The 26,045-nt window shown below is 50.7% G+C and overlaps 2 protein-coding genes across 2 annotated transcripts in view; one reads left to right on the forward strand and one right to left on the reverse strand.

Annotated features, from left to right (window-relative positions):
• The window catches only part of DNASE1 (deoxyribonuclease 1), a 28,667-nt gene extending 19,356 nt beyond the window's left edge, over positions 1 to 9,311 (forward strand). The window contains exons 4-11 of the mRNA XM_046666641.1: positions 3,119 to 6,378; positions 6,745 to 6,833; positions 6,954 to 7,037; positions 7,368 to 7,483; positions 7,766 to 7,878; positions 7,956 to 8,110; positions 8,722 to 8,818; positions 9,097 to 9,311. Coding sequence (XP_046522597.1) covers positions 6,232 to 6,378; positions 6,745 to 6,833; positions 6,954 to 7,037; positions 7,368 to 7,483; positions 7,766 to 7,878; positions 7,956 to 8,110; positions 8,722 to 8,818; positions 9,097 to 9,144 — 849 coding nt within the window. The 5' untranslated portion in view covers positions 3,119 to 6,231 and the 3' untranslated portion in view covers positions 9,145 to 9,311. The remainder of the gene's footprint in view (positions 1 to 3,118; positions 6,379 to 6,744; positions 6,834 to 6,953; positions 7,038 to 7,367; positions 7,484 to 7,765; positions 7,879 to 7,955; positions 8,111 to 8,721; positions 8,819 to 9,096) is intronic.
• Positions 9,312 to 9,445: 134 nt separating this feature from the next.
• Positions 9,446 to 26,045, reverse strand: part of TRAP1 (TNF receptor associated protein 1) — a 54,971-nt gene continuing 38,371 nt past the window's right edge. Inside the window, exons 9-18 of the mRNA XM_046666639.1 lie at positions 25,710 to 25,865; positions 24,119 to 24,239; positions 23,272 to 23,341; positions 20,645 to 20,792; positions 18,502 to 18,687; positions 17,875 to 18,013; positions 17,212 to 17,297; positions 16,026 to 16,171; positions 9,987 to 10,059; positions 9,446 to 9,770 (exon numbers count right to left, since the gene is read on the reverse strand). Of these exons, the coding sequence (XP_046522595.1) occupies positions 9,669 to 9,770; positions 9,987 to 10,059; positions 16,026 to 16,171; positions 17,212 to 17,297; positions 17,875 to 18,013; positions 18,502 to 18,687; positions 20,645 to 20,792; positions 23,272 to 23,341; positions 24,119 to 24,239; positions 25,710 to 25,865 (1,227 nt within the window). The 3' untranslated portion in view covers positions 9,446 to 9,668. The remainder of the gene's footprint in view (positions 9,771 to 9,986; positions 10,060 to 16,025; positions 16,172 to 17,211; positions 17,298 to 17,874; positions 18,014 to 18,501; positions 18,688 to 20,644; positions 20,793 to 23,271; positions 23,342 to 24,118; positions 24,240 to 25,709; positions 25,866 to 26,045) is intronic.

Here is a 26,045-nt window from a genome sequence, read left to right on the forward strand (position 1 = left end):
AGGACAATGAGAAACCGATGACAGATTTAAGCAGGAGAATAATGTGATCTGATTACACATTCACAAGATGTGCTGGGTGCTGTGTGGAGACTCAGATTGTGGGGGCAGGTTTCTGGAAGCAGGGAGACCACTGGGAGACTTTGTCTGTGCTCTCGGGAGGACCAGTGTAGGGGCTGCAGAACCAGAGAGGAGTGCAGACTCAGGATCCATTTGGGGTGAGGCTGAGGGAGAGCAGGGACCCAGAGGAGTCTTAGGTATCTCAGACCAGGGGCGCAGTCTGGTTCCGCCACAGCAAGTTCACAAAGCCCATCAAACGTCAAGTGGAGATGTCCTAGCCGAAGCTAGAATCTGGGACAAGGCCCCCACCTCAGAGGACAGAGAGAGGCAGGAGTGTTTCTTGAGCAGGTGGAAAACTATCATCCTTCTGAAGGCCACAGGGCCACCTGATGCTCAGGACTTGACAACTAATCACTGTCTACCAACCCACAGTTTCTGACCATTTGATACCCTTCTTTCTTACCCTCCACATCAAATTTGTCACCAAGTCCTGGTCCTAAGTTTGCAGCTCTCTCCCCACCTTGGCATCCCTTCTGCTCCCGCCACCTTTGTCCCTTCATCCAGAGCCAACCTGCTCACCTTCCCTCCTCCTAAGCCCAGCCCTGCTCCTCACAGTGGCCAGAGGCTTTTTCTAAAATGCAACCTAGGCATTTCAAGTTTTTTGGATTGTTTTCATTTTTAATATTAACTTCTTGTTACTTCATTTTTGGATGATACATTGTATTCAGTTCTGTGGCTTGCAAATTTTTTGATTTATACGATTTAAAAAAATTAACCATGGGGCCAGCCGAGTGGCGCAGTGGTTAGTTCCCGTGCTCTGCTTCAGCAGCCTGGGGTTCACTGGTTCAGATCCCGGGTGCGGACATACGCACCACTTATCAAGCTATGCTGAGGCAGGCGTCCCATGTATAAAGTAGAGGAAGATGGGCAAAGGTGTTAGCTCAGGGCCAGTCTTCCTCAAAAAAAAAAAAAAAAATTAACCATGGAAAATTTCAACATATTCAAAAGTAGAGACTAGTATAAAGAACTTTCATGTACCCATCACCCAGCTTCAGGGCCAACATTTTGAAGCAAATCCTAGATATCCTATCATTTCATCCTTAAATATTTCAGTGTGACTCTGAAATCTGAGGGTCACTGAAAGCATACGCACAATGGCATTATCCAACCTACAGATCCAGGAATGTCAGCAGTTGCCAGAGCAGTGTTCTCATCTCCCCAGCTGCCTGTTAAATGACTTGTTTGTTAAGCAAATGTTTGTTTAAATGAGTAACGAATACATTGTGTTACAGGATCCTAATGAGGACTGTAGACTGCATTTAGTGATAATCTCAAGTTTCTTTGTAAGTTCCTCCTCTCTCTCTCACTCTTCTTTTCTTGAAATTTATTGACGATACCATTCTTTGTCCTGTAGTTCCCCAGTCTGGACTGTGCTGTGTCCCCAGGGTGCTGGTGACCTGAGCCTCTGTCCCTTGTATTTAGACCTAGCGGTTTGATCAGATTTGAGATGCTCCTGGCAAGCATCCTCCTCAGTGCTGTTGTGTTCTCTGATGCGGAGGCACAGAGGCTGGCGGTCTTTTGTGAGTTAGTAGCCATTGATGACAAGTGCCTAGGTGAGGGGTTGCAAACTGCTGAGTCTCAAATTCCAGCTGTCCTTCCGCATTGCTTAGCTGGAATACTCCTATACATATAAAGAGGGATTTTGTCTCACTAACCATTGCATGCCTCCGCGGTTCTATTTACATAGGAAGGGCAGGGTAAGTTCTTGATTGTTTTACTTCGTTAGCCAGTTTGCAGGCTAACGGGTCGTTCCCTAGCATCGCCCAAGGCTGACTGATGAATTTTTTACATCAGTATGAACTCATGGATTTAAACACAACTGAGATGTTTAATCCATTGCAATTGTTTGTCTCATTAGCAGTTTTTAGACTTGAGAATTTCTTTGTGACTAGATAGTCAGTCTGTTGTAAATGATGATGGCCAGACAAGAAAGTACGTTCACTATAGTAAGATATATAACCTGATGACTCAGGTGTACCCCTTATGTATGTTAGACCCAGGTTCCCAACCATTCTCAGTTCAGAGCACCCCTAGTTTACGGTTCAGTAATTATTTTAAGAAACCCCTGGGCCAAAAGAAATACCTGTTTCATTTATTAAATCCAAGCAATTTAAGTACTTATGTCCTAGCAATTTACAGTAGACATTCAGAAGAATAATAAATTTAAAGAAAAAATTGTTTCATTTCATTTTTAAGTAACCACAATTATTATGAATGAATTTGCATGCCTGGTGGGCACTTCTGTTTTTGTTGGCTGAGCAAGATTGGCCCTGAGCTAACATCTGTCGGCAATCTTCCACTTTCTTTTGCTTGAGGAAGGTTGGCCCTGAGCTAACATCTATGCCAGTCTTCCTCTGTTTTGTATGTGGGTCACCAGCACAGCATGGCTGACGAGTGGTGTAGGTCCACACCTGGGATCCGAATCTCTGAACCTGGGCCACCAAAGCAGAGTGTGCCAAACTTACCCACTATGCCACAGGGCCGGCCCCAGGAGGGCACTTCTTAAACCTTGGAATCAGATTGGACACTGCCACCCTTGTTGTCTGTTCCACATTGATTTTCACACAGTAATTGCTTTTTTAGTAACTGCCAGAAACCTAGCTTTGCAGAGACGTGAAATCATGGAAAAGAATGTAGAAGATAGAAATATGGAAACCGTGAACTCCCCTGAGCACAGCATCCAAAGATGCTGAGTATCACTATCCCTCTCAAAAGTAAGAAGTGTGCTCCTGTGCCCTGCGAGTGCACTGTGGGTTCACTGTGGGGCCTCAGTGCACAGTTTGGGAACCACTGCTCTGTGCTCTTCTCTTTTCCCTCTGGATCTGTGGATGTCCTACACCCCAGGCCACATGTTGGTGTGCGGTTAGTCACCCCCAACCCCCACTGCTCTTAGGGACAGGTCACAGGGTCTCACCTGACAGCCTGTGTTGGGTTTTCCTTTGAGGCCATTTGTTCCCAGACTTGGTGCTTAGTGGGTTTTTTCTTTATCCTTTGATTTCAGCCTCATCAGAGCTCAAGACCTGGCTCCAACTTCGTTGTGATCGGGAGCAGGTTTACTTTAACCAGAAAGCGTGGCAGACTCTCACGGTTGATGTAAAAACAGCCCAGCCTGATCAGAGAAAGTGGTTTGGGGTCATTTCCCTGCAGATGTGACTTTGAAAAACACCGGAAGTGCTGGGCTTCCTCCCTGGCACCCACTCTGCGTCTCCGGTGTGGGGCTGAGCACAGGAGGGCTGACTCCTCAGTCCACGACACCTGACTCTCCGCCACTGTGATGGGCTTGGCCCTGTTGCTTGCTGAGGACAAGAGAACGTGGGCAAAGGTGGCATCGTGCAAATTCCAAGTCTAGACCTCTGGAGGCATCGTGTATTTCTGTTCACCCCTCTGGAAGTTTCCACCTTCCACCACATTAGAAGAGCATGGCCTAGGGAGCCGCAGCCCCTCCAGCCTGGCCCCACAAAGAGGCCCAGGGAGCAGAGCCCTCCCAGCTGACCTGCAGACCTGTGAGCATAAGGACAAATGCATATGGCTGTACACATTGAGTTTGGGGGTTGCTTGTTACACAGAAACAGCTCACTGATCTAAATGGAAAAGAGGCCCATAAGGGAAAGGTAAGAGTGACAGAAATATAACATCCGAGGAGGGTTATTGTTCTTAGGGATAAGACGAGTCTTTAAGAAGATATGCAGTGATTCTTCTGTGGAATAATGTTATATCCACTGATTCCCAAGACAGACCAAGGAGGAAGGCAGTGACGGTTTTATCCCCATTTTATAGATGCAGATATTAAGGCTGAAAGTGGTTGAAGGTGCACAGATGAGCCCGGTCTGGGCCCTAAATCCCTGACTCCGGGCCAGGCTCTTCCCGGGGCTGTGCTGCCTCTCATGCGGGCCCAACTCTGAGCACAGCCAACACGGCAACAGCTCGGCACTTTGGACAAGTGGGGCCACGGTTGGGACCTTCCCTCTGGCGGCTCAGGGAGGGACGGCAGGGACCGTGGCTGGGAGCTCCCCAGAGCAGAAGGGGCAGTGTTTGATCAAGAGGGCGGAGGTGCCAACAGAGAGGTGTCTGTGTTCTCTGTGCTGAGAACTGGAGGGGCTGGTCACCTGCGGTGTGAGCCACAGCTGTGCCACCTGTGGGAGGCATCCTGTGTCCGGCCAAAAGCTGGACCAGTGGCTTCCCTCTAGGTTGCTCCCATTGAAAGGTCTGGCAAGCATGTGTCCAGGAAAGAAACCCCTGGAAGAAAGGAGTCCAGGCACCTGCGTTGAATATGCCGATGGTCTTGCCTTGATGGTTGGGCTCTGGATTTTGACATATTTGAAGCTGTACCAGCCTCAGGGATTGAAAACAGGCGAATCAGCGATCAAGCCTTTGCCAAAGGCTCCGCATGGTGGGGCTCCTGGCAGCTTGAGGGCCAGGCCATATGACCCCATCTTGCAACCTCCATATCAAGGGACACACGAGCTGATTAGCATTCGTGCCAACAGCCGGGCTGTCTGTCAGCGTGTTTTCATTACTTCAGGGCATTCTGCTCTTGCTGATTTTACCTCCTGAACTGCTTTGAATCTCCTCTGCATCCTCTTGCTTCACCGCCAGTTGGCCAGATCTGTAGCACTTTCCTTTGACCTTGGCCCCTCCTGACTACTGCCCTCAGGCCACTCCCTGACCTCCAGTCCTCCACAGCTCTGAACCCCGCTTCACACTGCAAGACCCTCCATCCAGGGAGGGACGTGGCCCTCCCACTCACGGGGCTCTCCTTGAAGACCACAGCCCCCTCCCAAATGGGACAGAGCCCCCCTGGATGGGGTGGTGGGCTGAACACCCATGTCCTAACCCCCAGAACCACGAATGTGAACTTATATGGCAAAAGTGGACAGTGCAGGTGTGATTGAGGATCTTGAGATGGGGAGAGGACCTTAAATTCAATCACCTGTATCTTTATAAGAGGGCGGTAGAGGGAGCATTGACACGGAAAAGGCAACATGACGATGGAGGCAGAGACTGGAGTGATGCGGACACAAGTCAAGGAACACCAGGAGCCTCCAGAAGCTGAAGCAGCAGGAAGGACCCTCCCCTGGAGTCTCCGGAGGGAGCGCGGCCCTGTGACACCATGATCTCAGCTCAGTGAAATACATTTCAGCCTCTGGCCTCTAAAACTGTTAGAGAATAAATCTCTGTCATTTTAAGTCACCAAGTGTGTGGTGACTTGTTACAGCAGCCTCAGGAAACGAATACAAATGGGAAAGTCAAGGATTCCAAAACAAATGACTGGACCCAAGGCCTGACACGGATCAGGTCAGGCGCAGATATTATCAGGTGCTCTTTCTACAGTAGTGAGAACCTGTGTCTGTTGACATGAACACATGCCAGCCACTCCCATGTGGGAATGCAGTGACATTGTTCCACGTCCTCCAGGTGATGCCCTGGGAAAGGTCACAACTGCCTGAACCTTTAAAGCTGCAGGCGGGACAGGCATTCTGTGTGCAGGGATCTGGAGCAAAGCAGCTCTGCGTGGGCCTCCGCCACGTTCTTAATAGAATCCTCTTCATAGATTGCTTTTTCTTCTTAAAGCAGCACAAAGAGAAAACTGCTATCAGAGAATATCAATTCCTGATTCTTGGCAGAACTCCTGTTATCTGTGGAAGTCACACTTCAGGTGAGTGTGTCTGGTGACCGAAGGGCTGTGTGATGTGTGGCCTGTGGAGAGCAGGCACAAGGCCCAGAGAACCCACAGGGTCCCTCTGGGTGACTAGCCATGCTGGGAAGAGCCTGGCCAGTCCTGGCTGGGTGGGTGCCTGGAGCAGCGGGACAGTGACAGTGAGCTGGTGTCCCACTAACAGCGCACCAGGGGCCTCTACAGGCTGGCGACCCTCCCAGGGACTCGTCTGGCAGGTGCAGGAGTGAGAAGCCCTCAGGGTCCTTGGTGCCAGTGTCTGGCTCTCGGGACAATGGTGAGAGGGCTGAGGCTCGCCCTGGCCTGCTCAGCACAGCCCACGATGAGAGGATTTACTCGGCCTGGGGTCCACCAGCTCTGCCCAGCTGGACAGTGGGGGAGGAGAGAGCACTGTCTCCGCTACCTCCAGACCCACACGCGAACATCATTCCTGCTCCAGAATGAGGGGTGCCAGGCTTACGGGGGCGCTGCTCGCCCTGGCCGGCCTGCTGCAGGTGGCCCTGTCCCTGAGAATAGCAGCCTTCAACATCCGGACTTTCGGGGAAACCAAGATGTCCAATGACACCCTCTCCAACTACATCGTGCAGGTAAATCCAGGCTGGCCTGTCCCTAAGGAATCCTGGGGCGGGGGTTGAGGGGGACTGTCACAGGCCCTGGGAACACTGCGCCAGTGGTTAGTCCTAGGCCAGTGGTCAGTGGACTACGGGGGTGTTGAGAGCCTCTGGTCTCAGCCCACTAGTTAGAGGGGACAGGGCTCTTGTCACTGCCATGCCATCCACAGCTGGCAGCAGAGTCCCAGCGAAAAGCATCAGGCTGCAGGCCAAACCATGACATGAAAGCACCCCAGGGCGCAGCAGCTGGGCCCCTGCAGGGACCTGGAGCAGGCAAGGCCCCAACACCCCAGTATCCACCCAGCCTGCCCCAGCTCAGCCCTGCTGTGTCCCCTCCCCCAGATCCTGAATCGCTATGACATTGCCCTCATCCAGGAGGTCAGAGACAGCCACCTGACAGCTGTGGGGAAGCTGCTGGACAGACTCAATCAGTGGGTGACAGCGGTGGGGTCGTGGGGAGGTGACCCCTTCCATGGTATGGCACCACTTCAGCCAGGCCCCAGGAGGGTCCCCTTTTGGGTCCCCTAAACTGGGATGTTTCCTCAATCCAGGGATGACCCGAACACCTATCACTTTGTGGTCAGTGAGCCGCTGGGACGCAACAGCTACAAGGAGCGCTACCTCTTCGTGTTCAGGTGAAGCCCCAGGCACCAGGAGGTGTGGCCCACCTCCTCAGAGGGCACCGACTGAAGGCGGAGGGGGCTCTAGAGAGCCCCTCTCCTCCAGGTGTGGGGGCAACAGTCTGTCCTTTGGGGCAAGAACTGGAGGCCACAGAGCAGGGTCCGAGTTGGGCCACCCCTCAGGTGCCTGCTGCGCCCCAAGGCCTCACAGCCTGTGCAGAGGCAGAAGGACCCGGGTGGGAGCTCCGGGTCCCTGCCCACCCAGACACAGCAGCAGGTGGCTTTAGTGAGACAGGCGGCGTCCCCAGTCCCAAGGTAAGCACCCTCCGGCCTGGCCTTCCACAGACCTGACCAGGTGTCCCTGCTGGACAGCTACCAGTATAACGATGGCTGCGAGCCCTGCGGGAATGACACCTTCAGCCGAGAGCCGGCCATTGTCAAATTCTCCTCCCCGTTCACCAGTGAGTGCTGCCGCTTCAGTGGCTCCTCTGCCCTACACAGCTGAGGGGACCTACCTGTCCCTTCCTAAGACAGCTTGAAAGCCAATGTTACATGCTGCCCTCCCAGCCCCAGTGCTTTGGACTTACATTGAACTCACTTAGGAAAACATCCACTCCCTCAGGGACTGTCTCATGTGTCCTCATCCCAGCCCTGAACGCAGGACTGAGCCTGGCCCCATGTGCCTTGGGACCAGGCCTGCCCACTGTCCCCCAGTGGGGCTAGCATGACCACCATCTCCACAGAGGTCAAGGAGTTTGCCATTGTTCCCCTGCACGCGGCCCCGTCGGATGCACTGGCTGAGATAGACTCTCTCTACGATGTCTACCTGGATGCCCAGCAGAAATGGGACATGGAGGTGAGGCCCGCCCCTGGCACTTGGCTCTGGAGGCCCCCATCCTGTCCCTGGGCCAACTGGCTGGCGTCTCCCGGCAGGACATCATGTTGATGGGCGATTTCAATGCTGGCTGCAGCTATGTGACCTCTTCGCAATGGCCATCCATCCGCCTGCGCAGAAACCCAGCCTTCTGGTGGCTGATTCCTGACACTGCCGACACCACAGTGAAATCCACACATTGCGCCTATGACAGGTCAGCGGGACCTGGGCCTGTCACCACAGCCCCCTGGGTGGGCTCTGCAGGCTCAGGGCAGGGACGAGAGCGCCTCCACGAGCAGCCTTCACTTCTAGGTGCAGCTTCAGAAACGGTTCTCAAGGCCTCTGACACACACTCCTGAGCTTGAGTCAATCCACTGAGGAGATGGAATAAAGGGCGCATTTCTTAGTTTTGGGAAAAGCACACTTAGGGATAAGATGATGCTAGCTTTTCTCCTCTGTGTAGTCTCAGGCATACAGGTCAGTGTGCGCAGTCTGAGCACACCGAGACCTGAGTCTGACCAGGTACAAGGCTGGCCCCAGGGGGCTCCGTCCCTGGGCACCCAAGGGCTGCACAAGAACTGACAGAGACAGGAGCCGGCTCCCGCGGGTTTCTCGCTTGGAGCTGCCGCCAGGAAGGTGAGATGCCCAAGCACCTGGGGTGGGTGAGGGCTGAGCTGGGCCCGACTGGCTCCACGGGCACAATGGAAGGATGTGACATTTACCAGACCAAGAGATGAGGTGGGGACCGTGCTGGCATCTGAGGTTTAAGTGCACGGAGCCGGAGAGTGGGCTAAAGGGGACCTCCTCTTGCATCCGGTGCTGCAGGATTGTGGTCGCCGGAACTCTGCTCCAAGAGGCCGTTGTTCCCGACTCGGCCGTTCCCTTTGACTTCCAAGCTGCATACGGCCTGAATGACCAGACTGTAAGTGTCCCTCCTGTTTGTGGTGTGGCTCTAACGGGGGCCTGGGATGCAGAAGCACAGTGAGATCTAGACCCATGTGACTTCTAGCAATCACTGCTTGTCTCATTGACTCAAAAGAGCCACTTGTCTCGGCCCTGGGGCCTCTTGGTCTCCTCTTCCCAGGCAGATGTGACAGAACAAAGTACCTGGGTCCAAATCCTGACCTGGCCCTCGAGGAGTACTGTTTGCAGAGTACACCACACTGGGCATCCCTGCGCTTACCACACATTTCCCCCCAGGCCGAAGCCATCAGCGACCACTACCCAGTGGAGGTGACGCTAATGTGAGCAGGGTCCCTGGCTGGAGGCCTCTGCAGCTCGCCTGTCGCTGCTCCTGGGGACCTGCACCAGAACTGAGAGAGATGGTTGATCCTGCTGTCACATTCAAGCGCTGGGGACAGAGTTTAGGAAACCAGTGCCGAGTTCCCTGAGCACAGTGCAGCACCATCTCCCTACTGTCCCCACCCAACCACCACGGCAGCTGGAGTTTGAGGAGGGCTTCTTCTCACTGTCCCTGCTTCCACCCGAGCATAGCATTGTGTCACCAGAGCACTCCACCTTCTCAGAGTCTGGACAAAAAGTATCACCCTTAGCTTAAGAAACACCTTTTAATTTAAGTAAATAAAGCTCGAAAGGGGGTGCTGGCATCATTGGCATCAGTCCTTCCTTCTCTGGCTGGTCTCAGGCTGCCTCAGCCCACGGCAGTGGTGCTCGGTTCTATTCACCATCTCCACTGGGGCCCTAACACCACAGGGAAGACCTGGGGCTTTCACGGCTGCTGCGCTGCACACCAGGACCTGGCCCCTCAGCTGTCAATGTCGCTCCAGAGCCTTGACGAGCAGGTTGTTCAGGCGGCTCACCATGGCCCTGGGGTCATCAACAAGCCCAGCTGCGATCATGGCGTTCTCATAGATCTGAAAGGCCGGGCGGTAACCTCGTTAGTGGGGGGAAGGCCCTGTCCCAGCTCCAACTCAGGGACCCAGAATTGCAGAGAGAAGAAGGGAGGAGAGAGCTGTTCCTTTCTAAAACAGGATTTTAGAAGAAACTGAGCTGTCCCGCCGCAAAGGGAAATGCAGGCTCACAGACGGGCAGCCCAGCACCTCAGTTCTCTTTGCCTCCGAGACACTCACCTGATCGACGAGCAGCTGGGCCAGGTCAGGCTCATGCTCTCTCAGCTGACTGAGCTTCTTGATCAACGTGTGCCTGTGACAGAGAAACCAGCAGCAGTTAGCTCAGGGCTCGGGGCCGCACGCCAGCATGAGGGCCTCTAACTTCGTGTTCCAGTGACTTTTCTGAGATGGTGGGGTTACCAGAACATTTAAAAAAGTGTAACAGGACGGTCCCGTATAAAAACATACGGCACATAAAAATGAGAAAGGAGATGTAAATGCTCCTTTACAGATCATGTGATTATTACCCAGAAACCCAAGAGAATCAGTCAGGGGTTTTGGTATTAGAAAATGTATTCAGGGCTGGCCCTGTGGCCGAATGGTTAAGTTCGCGTGCTCCGCTTCGGTGGCCCAGGATTTCGCCAGTTTGGATCCTGGGCACGGACATGGCACCACTCATCAGGCCATGTTGAGGTGGCGTCCCACATGCCACAACTAGAAGGACCCACAACCAAAAATACACAACCATGTACTGGGGGGCTTTGGGGAGAAAAAGCAGGGGGAAAAAAAAAGATTAGCAACAGTTGTTGGCTCAGGTGCCAATCTTTAAATAAATAAATAAATAAATAAAATGTATTAAGTACCAAAATTAATATAAACTACACACAACAAAGGGAAAGAAAGAAGATTTTAAGGTATAAAAAGGCATAGTTGGTTCCTGGATAAGCAGACCATAAAGAAAGGTGAACCTTTCCCTAAATTAATCCACACATTTAGTATGTTTCCTTTATATCAATACATTATATTAAAAGATTTCTTTTAATTTACAAAGAAAAGTAAACATGGAAAAACAGCCAGGAGAAGTTAAGGAAGGAAGTCCCAGATGTTAAGACATGTGATAAAGTGCCAATAATTGAACAGTTTAGTTATGGAAAATGAAAAGGCAACAGCTCAGCGCAACCGAGTGGACAAACAGCCCCACTGTACAGATTTGGGAAGTTTGTTAGTACCTGACAAAGACAGCCTCACACGAGAGCAGAAGAGACAGGATAACTGGCCAGTCAATGAGAAAACAAGTTGGATACCTACCTGATTCTTTAGACTAAATAAATTCCAGAGGGATCAAAGATTAAAGAGCACAAAATTATAATACTAGAAGGAAACAGGGAAGAAATGTTTTATAATCTCAGAAGGAGAAAGCCTTTCCAAGCAAAATGTAAACCCAGGGGTCAGAGAGAAAAGAATGACAACTCTGACGAGAGAAATTGAAATTTTTTCTGCATAGGAAAAAAATGCCATGGATAGAGTGTCTAACGTTACTTGTAATAAGAGACATACATCAAAATCATATGATAATTTTTTGCTTATGAGAATGGCAAAAATTGAGAAGTTTGGGAAATGTAAATTTGCCTGTTATAGAGGACAATTGGAGTCTATAAAAATTAAACATGGACGACGCTCTGAGACTTAGCAACTCCCTTTCCTCATGGCACTGTTTATAATAAGAAACTTTCAAAAAGCAAGATGAGGAAGGCTGCAGAGCAAGTCACCACTTGTATAACAGAGGGGAAGCCCCAGATGGATTTGCACACACACACACACACACACACACCCGCCAGCATCTCTGGAAAGATACAGAAGGAACCTAACGCGGGCTGCACTGAGGACAAAGAAAGGAGGGAACTTTCACTATAAACTCCTTTGGTTGTTGTGAATTCTGGGCCATGTGAGCATATTAACTAATTTTAAAGGGAAATAACATTTAAAAAGTAAAGTCTTTTGGCAATAGAAATGAGCACTTCCATGCAGTTATCTTATAAAATTACTTTTGTGCCAGAACTAGTTAAAGTGACTGGGCATCCAGTCAGCATCAGCATCCAACTCCGGCAGGGACCCACAGCTGGAAGCCACATGCCTGCCCGGGGCTGGAAGCACACAGGTTATGCAAGCTGGTCCAGCTCTTCTGGAAAGGGGGCTGACGCCGTGCATCACTAGCCATAAGCCAATTCAGATTTTTCACCCAGTAATTTCATGTCTAGTAATTTGGCCCAGAAAAGGGAAAAGGAACCTCCCTCACTCCCCAGTAGTTTATAATAACGAAAATTTATGGTTATAAAGCAACATGGAAAAATACTTATCATAAAGTAATGAATGAAAAAATTAGACATGTACTATAAAAAAAACCCAAAACCACAAAAACGTAAGAAAAAAGTCCAAAAGAAAATATACCAACAGGCTATAGTGATTGGGGAATGAGACTACGGATTTTAACATTTTTGGTAACTTGTTTATGTAATTTCATTTAAAAAATTATTGCTGTATACAAAATCCATTTTCAAAAACAACTGTCTTCAATAGTTACAAAATGAAAGTTCAAGATATCCAATAAACAGTGCTAACTTCAGCTGCACATATACTAAAATATCCAATAAATAAAGCACATTAAAGAACAACTCTATAGGGGGCCGGCCCCGTGGCCGAGTCATTAAGTTCTTGCGCTCCACTTCGGCAGCCCAGGGTTTTGCCAGTTCGGATCCTGGGCGCGGACATGGCACCGCTCGTCAGGCCACGCTAAGGCAGCGTCCCACGTGCCACAACTGGAAGGACCTGCAACTAAGATATACAACTATGTACTGAGGGGATTTGGGGAGAAAAAGTAGAAAAAACAAAAAAGATTGGCAACAGCTGTTAGCTCAGGTGCCAATCTTTTTTTTCAAAATTTTTTATTGAGTTAACGATAGGTTACAATCTTGTGAAATTTCAGTTGTACATTATTGTTTGTCAGTTGTGTTGTAGGTGCACCCCTTCACCCTTTGTGCCTACCCCACACCCCTCCTTTCCCCTGGTAGCCACTAATCTGTTCTCTTTGTCCACATGTTTAAATTCCTCATATGAGTGGAGTCATACAGAGATTGTCCTTCTCTACCTGGCTTATTTCACTTAACATAATTCCCTCAAGGTCCATCCATGTTGTTGCAAATGGAACGATGTTGTTCTTTTTTACGGCTGAGTGGTATTCCATTGTATATATATATACCACATCTTTTTTATCCAATCATCTGTTGATGTGCACTTAGGTTGCTTCCACGTCTTGGCTATTGTACATAATGCTGCAATGAACATTGGGGTGCATGGGACTTTTGGAATTGCTGACTTCAAGCTCGTTGGATAGATACCCAGTAGTGGGATGGCTGGATCGTATGGTAGTTCTATTTTTAATTTTTTGAGGAATCTCCATACTGTTTTCCATAGTGGCTGCACCAGTTTGCATTCCCACCAGCAGTGTATGAGGGTTCCTTTTTCTCCACATTTGTTACTATTTGTTTTAGTTATTTTTGTCATTCTAATGGGTGTAAGGCGATATCTTAGTGTAGTTTTGATTTGCATTTCCCTGATGATCAGCGATGATGAGCATCTTTTCATGTGCCTATTGGCCATCCATATATCTTCTTTGGAGAAATGTCTGTTCATGTCTCCTGCCCAGGTGCCAATCTTTTAAAAAAAAAGAATAACTCTATAAAAAATGTAAAAGAAGTTTACAAAAAACATAAGTTACAAAAAGATATTAAATAAGACCTTGGGCGAGCCCAGTGGTGCAGCGGTTAAGTTCTCATGTTCTGCTTTGGTGGCCTGGGGTTCGCCGGTTTGGATCCCGGGTGCGGACATGGCACCGCTTGTCCAAGCCGTGCTGTGGCAGGCATCCCACATATAAAGTAGAGGAAGATGTGCACGGATGTTAGCTCAGGGCCAGTCTTCCTCAGCAAAAAAAAGAGGACAGGCAGATGTTAGCTCAGGGCTAATTTTCCTCAAAAATAAATACATAAATAAGAACTAAATAAATGGAGAGAGAGATTATGTTCATGGATGGAAAGAACTGATAATATCAAGATGCCAATTCATTCTAAATTGATTTAGAGAATCAATGCAATCTCAATCAAACGCCCAAGAGTTTGTGTGTATGTGCACGTGTGGAACTCGTCAGACTAATTTAAAACTTCTATATACAAGTGAGGACCTAGAAGAGCCAGGACACTCTTGAAGGAGAATAAGGGAAAACTCACCTTTCGAATATGAAGACTTGTGAGAAAACTGAATGGTTAAGACAGTGGCAGTACTGGCACAGACAGACACACCAACAGAACAGACATGCGTACATGGACTCCTGATACTTGACGACAGAGAAGGCCTCATGAATCGGCCAGAAGCAGACAGGCTGATGCAATCCCCGGTGTGGGGTGATTAGGCGTTCACATGGAGTAGGATGAAAGTGGACCTCTCCACCTTGTCTCCCTCAGACAAACTAATTAGAGATGGGCTAAAACCCAACTTTAGATGGGGCTAAAAGGTCAAAATTATAACACTTTTAGAAGGAAATAGAGGAGAATAAATTCATGACTCTGGTGAGAAAGATTTCTTAAATAAGACCCAGAAAAGCATCGAACAAAGATTTATAAATTTGATTATATTAAAATTAAGAATTTCTCATCAAAAGGCATCTTAAAGCAGGTGAAAAGACAGAGTGAGAAGAGATATTTGCAACTAATAACTTTGTTAGTGCTGTCAAGTCGATTCCAACTCCTAGCGACCCTGTGGACGGCAGAGCGGAACCCCGCATGGTCTTTCTGTGCCTCCTCTCACCTTCTTGCACTATATCAGACAACGCTCTGCTGCTATTCACAGGGTTTTCACGGACAATTTTTTCAGAAGTGGGTGGCCAGGTCCTCTTGGTCTGTCTAGTCTGGAAGCTCCACTGAAACCTGTCCAGCATGGGTGACCCTGATGGTATTTGACGTACTGGTGGCATAGCTTTCAGCATCACAGCAACACGCAGCCACCACAGTGTGACAATCGACAGATGGGTGGTGTGGTTCCCTGACCAGGAAACAAACCCGGGCCGAGGAGGTGAGAGCACAATCTTAACCACTAGACAACCAATATAAAGAATTAAAAATCAATTTAAAAAAAGAGAGAGAGAGATCCCAACGGGAAAAAGAACAAAGTCTTTTTTTTTTAAAGATTTTATTTTTCTTTTTTCTCCCCAAAGCCCCCCGGTACACAGTTGTGTATTTTTAGTTGTGGGTCCTTCTAGTTGTGGCATGTGGGATGCCGCCTCAGCATGGCCTGATGAGTGGTGCCATGTCCTCGCCCAGGATTCAAACCGGCAAAACCCTGGACCGCTGAAGCAGAGCACTTGAACTTAACCACTCGGCCACAGGGCCGGCTCCAAACAAAGTCTTAAAAGACATGTTGTGAGAAAGCCAAAGCCAAGCCGAAGCCCAAGGCCAGTACATGAGGGACCCGGGAGTTCTCATGCTCTGCCGGGGGAGCTGGCGCCTGCGTTCTGGAAGCAGTGGGCATCGCCTAGCCCAGCTGAGGATATGGCAGTTTCACACCTGGACACACACCTCAGAGAAACTCTCACATGGGCCAGACACGTGGAGAGGAACGTTCACAACAACCTGTTCCCCAGAGCCCCCCAAACGGAAACTACCTGAATGTCCAACAAAGTAGGACAACTGTGCTGAGACAGATTCATACCATGAATATCACTCAGTTATGAACACAAGCGACAACTAGCCTCCACACGGACGGTCTCCCACACACTGAGGAAGAGAGACTTCAAAAAGAACACGCGCACAGGGATTCCACTCACAGAGAAGCTCAAAGACAGGCAAACTGACTTGTTGTTTAAGGATACAAATAGGTGAGAAAACCATAAAGCAAAGCAAGGAAACGATTATGACAAAAGTCAGACTGTGGTTCCCTGAGGAGGGGGCAGAATTCCAAAGGAGAGAGAAGGGGGAGTAGCTGGAGCCAGCCAGGCTCGGCTTTTTAAACTTTATACGCATGTAAACTGAATACAGTTTGATTACACAGGTGCTATCCTTACAGACATTCCTCAAACCGTACTTAACCTTTATGCACTGTTCCTATGTGTTGTAAATAAGGGAAGAACACACACTCACAATTTTAAAGGATTACCTGGCAGGCCAGAAACTTGCATGCTGTTCCATGGGCTTCGAGGGCCCTGGGGCTGAGGCCTGGGACCGGCAGCCTTACCTGGGGTTGATCTCCAGCGTGGGCTGCAGCAGCTGAGCGCGCTCCTCCTGGGTCTTGGCCAGCTGCTGCATGCGCAGGAAGTGTCGGGCGGCCCCCATCTCCAGCACAGTGATCATAGCAGGGTGGGTGTCCAGTCGAAGAGTCACCTAACAACCAAGCAAGGCCGGGGATCAGGGGTGAGGGAGGACGCCAGGGGTGAGAGGGGGCCCATGGGTGGGGGACCCTGGGTTGGTACGGTCCTGACCAGGTATGAAGCTTCCCCAGATGACAAGGCTGAAGAACGCAGGTCTCCAGGGACATACCCTACGGACCTCCACCAGTGATGCCCGTCCCTCCCTCCCAATCATCCACTAACGAGAAGGGAGCCTGAACTGCTGCCCCACGTGCAGATCCTGCTGTCCTTCCTCTTCTAGCCCCCAAAGCCACCAGTTTGGCAATGTCCCAGTTACTATCCAAGGACTATCATGCCTGGTGTTATCTGCATCTCTCTCCTCCATGGCGGCTACTGCCAAGTCCCATAGCGACTGTCTAAGACCCTCTAGGACTCACCGTTCCACTTCCCCAGGCCCCACTCTGGCCCCGGCCTCCCTGCAGGTCTGTCTGCAGTCCCTTCCCTCAATCCTCTGCACTCCTCACCTTTTCTCTGGTGACTGTGTCTTCCTCTTGTAGCTCTGAGCTGGATCAGTTGGTTCCTAGCTCTCTGAAAACCCCCCCCACTAAGAACCCAAGCTGGACTGTAAGCCCCCAAGACCTGGAGTAGAACCCTTGTGTCCTCAGCCACTGCTGCTCCTCTGGGGCCTGGACCAAGACAGCTCTGGGGCAGCCAGCTGGGGATCCCTTTCTCTCCTCCTACCTGCCCACCAGGCCCTCAGCTGCTCACCTTCCACTTTCTCGGTTCCCACCTGCTCTACGAAGTGGAAGAAATGGGCCAGTCGAGCCTGCCTGCCTGCCCTGCCTCAGCAACCCCCCTGGGCACACATGGCTACACACTTGTGTGTGTGCGCGTACATACGCACGAGCAGCAGTGACATCCCTGGTCTCCATCTCATATCATGGCTTCAACTGTGATATGCCACTGGGAGAATGCCCACCAGGCAGGCAACTCAGGAGCCAGCAGGCTGGCCAGCTGTGTGGTGACCAAGGGCCACGGTGGTCAGGTGGTGGCCCATCTCCTGTAAGGCCTCACCTTCACGTTGGTGACACGTGACCCCAGTGCGTTTCTGATCCAGGCCATCAGGTCCTCCGTCTCCTTCTCTGATAAGCGGTCACCAGCTTCAGGAGAGCAGAAGGGAGTGAGCTCAGAGGCTTTTCTCCACAACTCTCACCCCACGGGCTCCCACTGCGGGCCTGAAATGAGGACGGCCCAACGCCACGTTCCAAGCAGGCTAGCTCCTCACCCGGCCGCCAGCGGCACAAAGACAGAAGCTACCAAAGATGCTTTTCATCCAAAATTAAGCAGACAAAATTGGACCTCAAAAAGGACACTTTTGGTTGTCTGAGGCCCATATAACTTTCTTAGGGCTTTAAAAAAACAACTTCTGATTCTCTTAGAAAGCTTGATCAATCTTAGGAAGCCAAGCTGGAAGGAGCATTGGAGAGACCGGATCTACACAGGGAAGCCTTTTCCATTAGTCATTAAGATGTTCCCAAAGCTGCCTTTCTCCAGGTTGGTGACCCCAGATACAAATGAGAAAAGAAAATCCCATATAAACCTATCGTTGCAGGAAGGAAGAGGCCCTGCGGCATATAGCGTCCTAGGCCTGCCCCAGCTTTGCTGGCACCCCCAGGCCACCACCCACATACTGGCCCACGCCGGCACTGTGTCCAGGGATAAGGGAAGCAAGCAGACCTGGGGTCCCGTCCTCAAACTTCTCCTCCTTGTAGTGATCGACGACGATGTCTGTTTCCACAGAGATCAGCTTCTTCTTGTCAAACTCACGGAGGTGGAGCAAGGTCAGCTCATCAAACTGCTCGTAGCAGAAGAGCACCTGTGAGGGCCCAAGAACATTCCATCAGGCCTGAAGGAATCTCCGCCCATGACAGCAGAGAGGACATGGGACTGCGAACTGAGGGGTGAAGCTGAGGGCTGAGCCCTGCATCCTGCAAGAGCCACACTGGAGCTGCCAGGTCCTCCGAAGCCTTACTGAGAAGGTCGGTTTACCAAATGGTGCTGAGGGAGGCTCTGGGTACATCTGAGCGGGAGAAAGTGATTCTACTTGTAGAGAAATCCCCATGTCCCCTCCTGGAGAGACACACAAACTGGATGGCAGACTCAGGCCCCGACCCCTGTGCCCCTGGACACTGACTCACGCTGCTTGGCTTTCTGGGGTCCTGGGCACGTTAGGCCATTTTCCACTAAGCACAGAGACCCTCCTTCAGGTGCCCAGACCTCACTTTGTCCTCTGACCTGGCCCCATGGAAAGGACATGTGTAGGGAGGCCTGGTTGGGGCAGAGGCCACCCCGTGGCTCACCCACCTCTGTGTTTTTCTGCTTCATGGCCTCATAGTAGGGCGAGTGCTCAGCCAGGTGCCGGTTAGGGGCACACAGGTAGTAGATGTTGCGTGTGCCGGCCCGCATGCGGCTGGCATAGTCCTGGAGACTGGTCAGCTGCCCAGCAGGCAGTGCCGAGGACTCGTATCGCAGCAGCTTCGCAATATCCTCCTGAAGGCAGACAGAGGGCAGGGCATGGCTTGTCCCAGGTCCTCGCTCTGAAAGCCTCCCGTCAGCTGGGTGCAGACTGTGGGAGCCCAGGGCCATAGGAGGGGGGCTCCGGCTGGCCTTGCCCTGAGCTGGTGGAGCCCACCATCTCCTGCAGCCAAGGCAGTTCTCCCAGAAGCCTGGCTCAGGGATGGCTCTCTGGACTGGCCTGGCCCCTGGGGATTGTGGACTCTAGTGGTGTCCAGAAGGCCCCACATCAAAAGTTCAGGGGACCTCAGAGAACACCTTCCACCCCGGGTGGCCCAGGGCCTTGCGGGGAGGGGCTTTCCAGGCACGCCGTCACACTGTGTCCTAGGAGTGGCCAGACCCAGTCTGTGGCAGAGACCACTCCTGGATCCAGCATCCTCCCTCCATCCCTAGTCACAGACCCAGCCTCTTGGCAGGCACGTGGACATGGGTGTGAAGTGCGCATCTCCCAGCACTCCTCACAGCTAGGGGACTAGTCCTGGCCAACGGGGTGCACGTTAAAGTCAGGTGTTCGACTTGGAGAATGGGCCCTTAAAGGAGGGGCATGCCGTTCTCTCTCCTGTCGGCTGAAATGCCACGTGACTGCTGGAGCCGCCTTCACTCCATGTGGGAGCTGTGTGGTAAGGAGAGAGGAACAGCAACAAGCTGGGGGGCTGGGTCCCTGACACCACCAGCCTGGACGTCGCCTGAGACACAAACTCCACCTCGTCTATGCCACTGATTCATCTCTGACAATCACAACACAGGTGAGCAGTGAGGACACAAGGAAGGGCCGGGGAGGGTACCCAGAGGGCTAGGTCCAAATGAAAGAGTGACGTGGTAGTGATGAAAGTTGGACAGAAGACGGACAAACAGAGGCAAAACAAGGATCTGGGGGCCCACCTGGCAAGGCACACTCTAGATTCAGATGCTAAGCTTGTGCTCGTGTACATGTTATGGATCGTCGTTAACAAACACAAATACACTGAGTTAATATTTATAAAGCACTTAGAAAAGGCCCCAGCATGGAGCGAATACCACCTAGTGCTGTTGACCAAAAACACGGTAACTGAGAATGAGTGGAGAGTTCACCCGGGCCACACGAGCACCCGCTGGAGTTTGTCTGCCAACCACCAGGAGGGAGGAGAGGCCAGGGAAGAGTCGACTGCAAGCCTCAGCACGCCTGGAGCCCCAGTCCCACTTTCCCCCACAGCCTGAAGAACAAGCCCCTGGGCACCCCAGACATTCAGTCACCCTCCTTCCTTGCTGCTGTTTTGGAGGAAAAGATGAAACCCGGGCCCTGGGAGGGACTGTTCAATGGGGACAGGAGCCTTTTGGGGTGATGAAAATGTTCTGGAACTAGATGGTGGTGGTTGCACAACTTGTGAATGTACCAAGTGCCACTGTACTGTTCACTTTAACAGGGTGAATTTTATGGTATGTGAATTATGTCACAATTTTAAAATGACCAAAAAATATGTATGGAATGATCATATTGTTATTAAGTAATTAACTGCGCAATTAACTGAACTCTGGGCACAGTGTTAAAGGATTTCCACCGATCACAGACCACACACACTGTGCCTGCCCTTCCCTAACCTTGTGAACCAGGTACCTCACCCTGTCCCTTGCCTTCCAGGGTCTCTCGAGCCCCCTGAATCCCTGTGAGAGGAGAGAGTGCACGCCCACCTCCTTCCAGCCTCTGGGCTAGAGGACGGAGGGAGATGAAGGGTAAGATAAGGACACTCCAGATGAGGTGCTGGACCTGCTGCATCCACCAGCAGAGGTCCAGAGACCAAATGTTGCATTTACGATCCCCAGGCAGCAGGGGCTAGGGTGCCCGGCTGTGCCATCATCTTGTGTTGAGAAGCTCAGGTTTCTGGCCTCCATCAGCTTCCTCCACAGCCTTAGGGCCAAGGCAGCACAGAGAAAGTCCTAGAAAACCAGACCCTACCTTGACCTCCTGCTCAGCGGTGGTCACGATGCCCTCCCTCATGAACAAGCCATAATCTTCAAAAAACTTCGCATACTTCTCAGCATCTCTTTTACTCTGGTCAATGAAGAATTTTATTAGCCTCTGCTGTAGAACGTCCCGGAGTTTCCTACAGAACAGAATTACATTTGTCATGAACAAGCCACTTTTATGAAATACCAATGGCCAGAAGGATATGAAAAACCGTTCAGCCCCACTAATAATCAGAGAAGGAAAACAACAACATACTATGTTGGCCAAACTGAAAAAGATGAAGCAGAGTGACCCTCGGCAAACATCAGTTAGGAGGGCACACGCCCCCTAGCAGCAGGAATGTGAACTGACACCCTCTTTGTGGAGGGTTACATAAATAGCCCAGCCTTGACTGTCCCAATTGCAGAGATTACACCTTAGGAAATATCTTAAGTCACCAAGATTTCACTGTAGCACATAAAATAGAAAACAATTACAAACAACCTCGGTGCTCAACAGAAGAGAAGAGGCTGAGATGAATGATGGAATACTACATGACCATTAAAAATCACATTCTCTAAAGATCCTTAATAACATGAGAAACTGCCTATGTTGAAAGAAAAACCAAGAAATCTCAATATGCATAAATTACAGTGGACATACAGTATATCATATGCAAAGACTATATATACTACTTCCTGTATAATTTTTCATGATTAGGATCAACACTGTACACGCAGTATGTACACTAGAATTTGGTTTTATACTGAATATACTATATGCACGCTACAATGATACAAAATTGGGGTTTTGTGGATGAGCGTGTTTACTGCAGCACTGCATGAGAGCACAAAATTATGGGCAACTTTATTAGCGGGATTAAGGGTATTTTCAGTTCCTTAATATTTTGCCTTTCAAGAAAGTGAAATAACCACATATTCCTTCAATAATCCAGAATAGGGGAGCAATAATGTCTAACACTCATTTCAGTTTTTCCTTTTCCACTTCCGTCCTCAGTGACTCAGTCCTTCAGGCACAGGTGGAAGGGAACAGAGCACTGCCTGCACCTGTGGCGGGGGACTCAAGGCAGCCAGGACAAGACACAGAGGCCCAGGAGGAAGTCCATGCAGGGCCAGGGTGAGGGGCGCCTGGTGTGGCGCATCAGAACCCAAGGAGCCCAAAGGAGGGCATCTAGGCTGAGGGTAGTGGGCAGCCCAGTGTGTGGAGTCAGAGCCCGAGCAGATGACGGGGACACCCACGTTGGGAGGGCAGCAGCGATGGCAGACTGGTTGCATGGAGGGGGCTGATGAAAGGCAAACTTAGTAAAGAGAGTGAGAGGCGGATTTCCCACTGTCAAAGGAAGCAAACATGGAACGGGCAAGACTAGCATGTACTGGGGTGCCAGCTGGTACTGGAGGGACTGGAGGAACTCCAGAGCTCATAAAACAAGAGTGGATGCAGACACACACATCAACACACACACACTCACATCTCCCTTAGCTCTGTCTCCTAAGAGGGCCTGGGAGAAGTGACACCCCAACAGCAATGGCATCCCTGCTCCCAGATCTTGGCTCCTAAATACCACTCTCCACTCAAAGGAACCAAGGCTCCTTGGAGGAAGGAGTACTTCCAGGATTAAGAAAAGATGTAGGCAAAATACAAGGTGAGCCTGGAACACGTGGTTCCAGAAGTGAGGAAGTGCTGAAAGCATGACAGGGACACGCCCCCTGAGGGGGGGCCCACTGGCTAAATCAGGGACTGTCAGGGCATCAAAATAACGTCAGTAACATTATAACCCTCTGAATAAAACAGTTATTCATTCCAGAAATTGAGAAGTCAGTTCTTACAGATAAATTATAAATATTAAAAATATAAATATTCTAAGTAAATAAATGAATATATTCCAAGTTTGATGAAGAGCTGGCTGCAAAATACCACCCCACATATGAAGGATTAATTACAAAGAGAAAACATAACTTCAGACCAAGAAGGCCGGCAGACACCTCCTTAATCAAGTATCAATGTGAACATCACCAAAAACGGCACAACTCACGGTCAGGCCCCACCTGACGGGCTGCAGTCACTCTGTGCTATTCCCACACCTAACCACACCGAGCGGAAGGCCACGCACTGAGCGCCGTTCTATAAAGTCACTGGGCTCAAGTCAATAGAAGCAGCCAAGTCATGAAAGTCAGGAACAGACGTGGGACTCGGCCAGCCTGAAGGAGGCTAAAGAGACATGACAACTAAAGGCACGTGTGCCGCTGGACTGGACCCTCTTACTCCGAAGAACGTGATGGGACAAGTGGTGGGACGTGAATGGGTCTGAGAATTAGAAGGTGGCAGTGCTGCACCGTGTCAACTCCCCGATCCGGAAAGCTGTACTGGAGCCAGGGAGGAGAACATCCTTGTTCATTGGAAATACAGCCTAAGATGTTTGGGGAAGACGGGCCTCGGGAGGACAACATACTTCCAAAGGGGTCATGGGGGGAAAATGTACTTGGTATCGCGTCTCCACCTTCTCTATAAATTTATGATTCTTTTAGATTCTTTCTTTCCGCTCTTGGCTCCTTCCAGCCCTCTGGGGGCCTCATCTTCAACAGGCGCCCACTCCCGCCCTTTCCTTGGCAGCTCACCTGATTAGAGCGCTCTCCTGGAGGAGCTCCCGGCTGAGGTTCAGGGGGATGTCCTCGCTGTCCACCACACCTTAGAGAGATACAGCCCATGAGAACCCCTGCAATCCTGCGGCCCTCCTCCTCCCCACCAGGCCTCCACATTCTTCCTTGAAGCCCGACATGAAATCAGACCACAGGTGGGTGAGAGGGAAGCAGAGATGGACAAAGGGAGGACACTTAGTGGGGCCACAGCCCCTGAGCTCCCTCCAAGTCCTGCTGGTGTCCTAGAATTTATGCAGACAGCCTAAGACATAACGACACGATTGGAAGAAAAGTAGGCAAGGCTGGCAAGCCTTTCCAGAAACAGTTTCTAAAATTTCAGCATCAGTTTAACATTCTGAAAACTATTTCCTGGATTTTATGTTCAAAATCATAAATAAGTATATCATGGATATTTTGCACCTTTGTGTGCTAAAAGGATACAAACAGTTAAATACTGAAATCTTTGTTAAACTATAACCTCACTCAAATTCAAGGCAATTCATGTATAAATCTTAAACTCAAGTAATAGCTTTAAAAATTAAAAAAACTCAATTTAAATGACCCTCCCATCCCCAAATCAACCAACACTCGTGTTTGGAGGCAGGAAACTTCCCAGAAGTCTCTGAGCTGCTTCCTTCAGCTGCTCTGTGAGTACATCCTGCTCACCCAGCCAGCAACTGTGGCTGCTCACCCTGACCCCACACTCATTAAAGATGAGCTCATACTAATGCAGCAGGCACGCCAAGCTGCAGGCAGGGGGCCAATCACAGTCCCAGGACTACAGGGCTTCAGCCCACATGGTTGAGCACAGGCGTCGGCACTATACCTCGAATAAAGCGCAGCCATTTGGGCAGGACATCAGTGGCCTTGGTCTGGATGAGGACTTTTCGGCTGTACAGTGCGACACTAGAGCCCAGTTCCCGGCTCACATCAAACATGGATGGTTTCTGGGGACGAGGAAAGAGGAATGTCAGGTGGCAATGGAGAAAGCCACATCAGCTGCAAAGAGGCAGAACCTGCAAGATCCTAGGGCAGCTCTGACAGCGACTCTGAGAAACACCCTTCCCAAGGCCAGCCCTGGACTTGGAGGTGTGGGCTGGTTGTGCGGTGACCCAGAGGAGAGAGAGGCCAGAGGAGACCATGCTCTGCCCATGCCTGTTTGTGCAGAAACCAAAGCCCAGAGAGGACCCCCACACAGCACCTCTGTGGGGACATAGAGAAAGGGGCCTTCTCTGGGCAGCTGCCACCCTCCCCAATCAGCAATCCTGGAGGATATGAAAAAGGAAGTCCTGATGTCCCCAGGAATAGAGCCAAACCTGCTAGGAGTCAGGGGTCAGCAAACTACAGCCCAGAGACCAAATCCAGCTGACTGCCTGTTTTATGCAGTCTAGAATGGCGTTTCCATTTTTAAATGAGTGAGGGGAAAAAAAGCAAAAGAATATTTCATGATAGGTGAAAAATATGTGAAATCCAATTCCAGTGCCCATACAATTTCCTGGAACGCAGCCACACTCATCAGGTTAGGTGCCATGCATGGCGCAGACACACTACAACAGTGGAGTTCCACGGTTGTGCACGGCCCGCTGAGCCCTAACTGGTTGCTAACTGGCCTTTCACAGAATTGTCCGCCAATCTCTGCTCTAAACCAGTGCTTTGCAAACAGCAGTTTGCACACATCACGTGGGGCTCGTTAAGACGTAGACTCTGATTCCGGAGGTCCTGCGGGGGTGCCGAGATTCTGCATTCCTAACAAGTCCCCAAAGACGCTGGTGCTGCTGGTCTGAGGAGCACTCAGCAGGGAGGGTCCCGAACAGCTCTTTCCAAAATGGATATTAATAGATGTGGGGTGGTAAAAGGGCTCCAGTCAAATAAAGCCAGGCAAGGCTGGCCTCAACTCCTGAGCAGGTTTCTCTGTTGTGGGATGTGGCAGAGCCTTCACCGTGATCCTGGGAGCCAGGAAGTTTGAGGGGACAGCAGCGATTTGGAGGGCGCACCCACTCATCTGAGCACCGCAGAACCGTGTTCCCCCGTACAGCTCGGGAATGCACTGCCTGGAGACAGAGGAAGCCTGGCGGGCTGCTCGGGGGCCCTCCCGCAGGCACCCTCAACCAGCACCCTGGTCCACAAAAGCCCAGGCCCACATGGTCAAACGTCTCTGTTCTACCCCAAAAAATGGCGTGTAAAACACTCTCTCACTTTAAAACTCTGTGTTCACCCATCCAGAGGCACAGGATTTTTCTTTTTCTCTGATGCTGTCAAGTTAATTTTTGTGATCTATTTGTGCTGAACTGTCACTGTTCAGGGCAAGTGCTACTGGTGCCGGAAAATGCTGCCACCCTGGGGAAGCCCCTGGGAGCAGTGGACAAGCCACCTGCAGCCAACACGCAGAGGGCCCAGTGGCCTGCACCAGGGCTCACCGTTTCCGGCACGTAGAAGATGCTGCGGATGTTGAGAGGTGCGTCTGTCCTGTAGTGCAGGGTGTAGCGGGGCTTGTCATGGGCCTGAGCGATGTAGCGGTAGAATTCCTCCTGCTGCCACTCGCCCACATCCTTGGGCTCCATCATCCAGATGGCCTGGAAACGGAGATTAACAGGGGATACTGCGTTTGAGACTCGTCTTCCTAATAAGTGTGCGAAGCCCAGCTGTGGAGCTCACGGCACCTGGGTGCTCGTGACTGTGCTCTCAGGACAACCCGAGGACCACCCTCCCGCGACAGAAAGGCAGTGGGCTCAAGTGCAGGCCCCTCCCTGCAT

Source organism: Equus quagga, chromosome 7 (assembly GCF_021613505.1).
Source record: "Equus quagga isolate Etosha38 chromosome 7, UCLA_HA_Equagga_1.0, whole genome shotgun sequence".
Taxonomy (NCBI): Eukaryota; Metazoa; Chordata; class Mammalia; order Perissodactyla; family Equidae; genus Equus; species Equus quagga.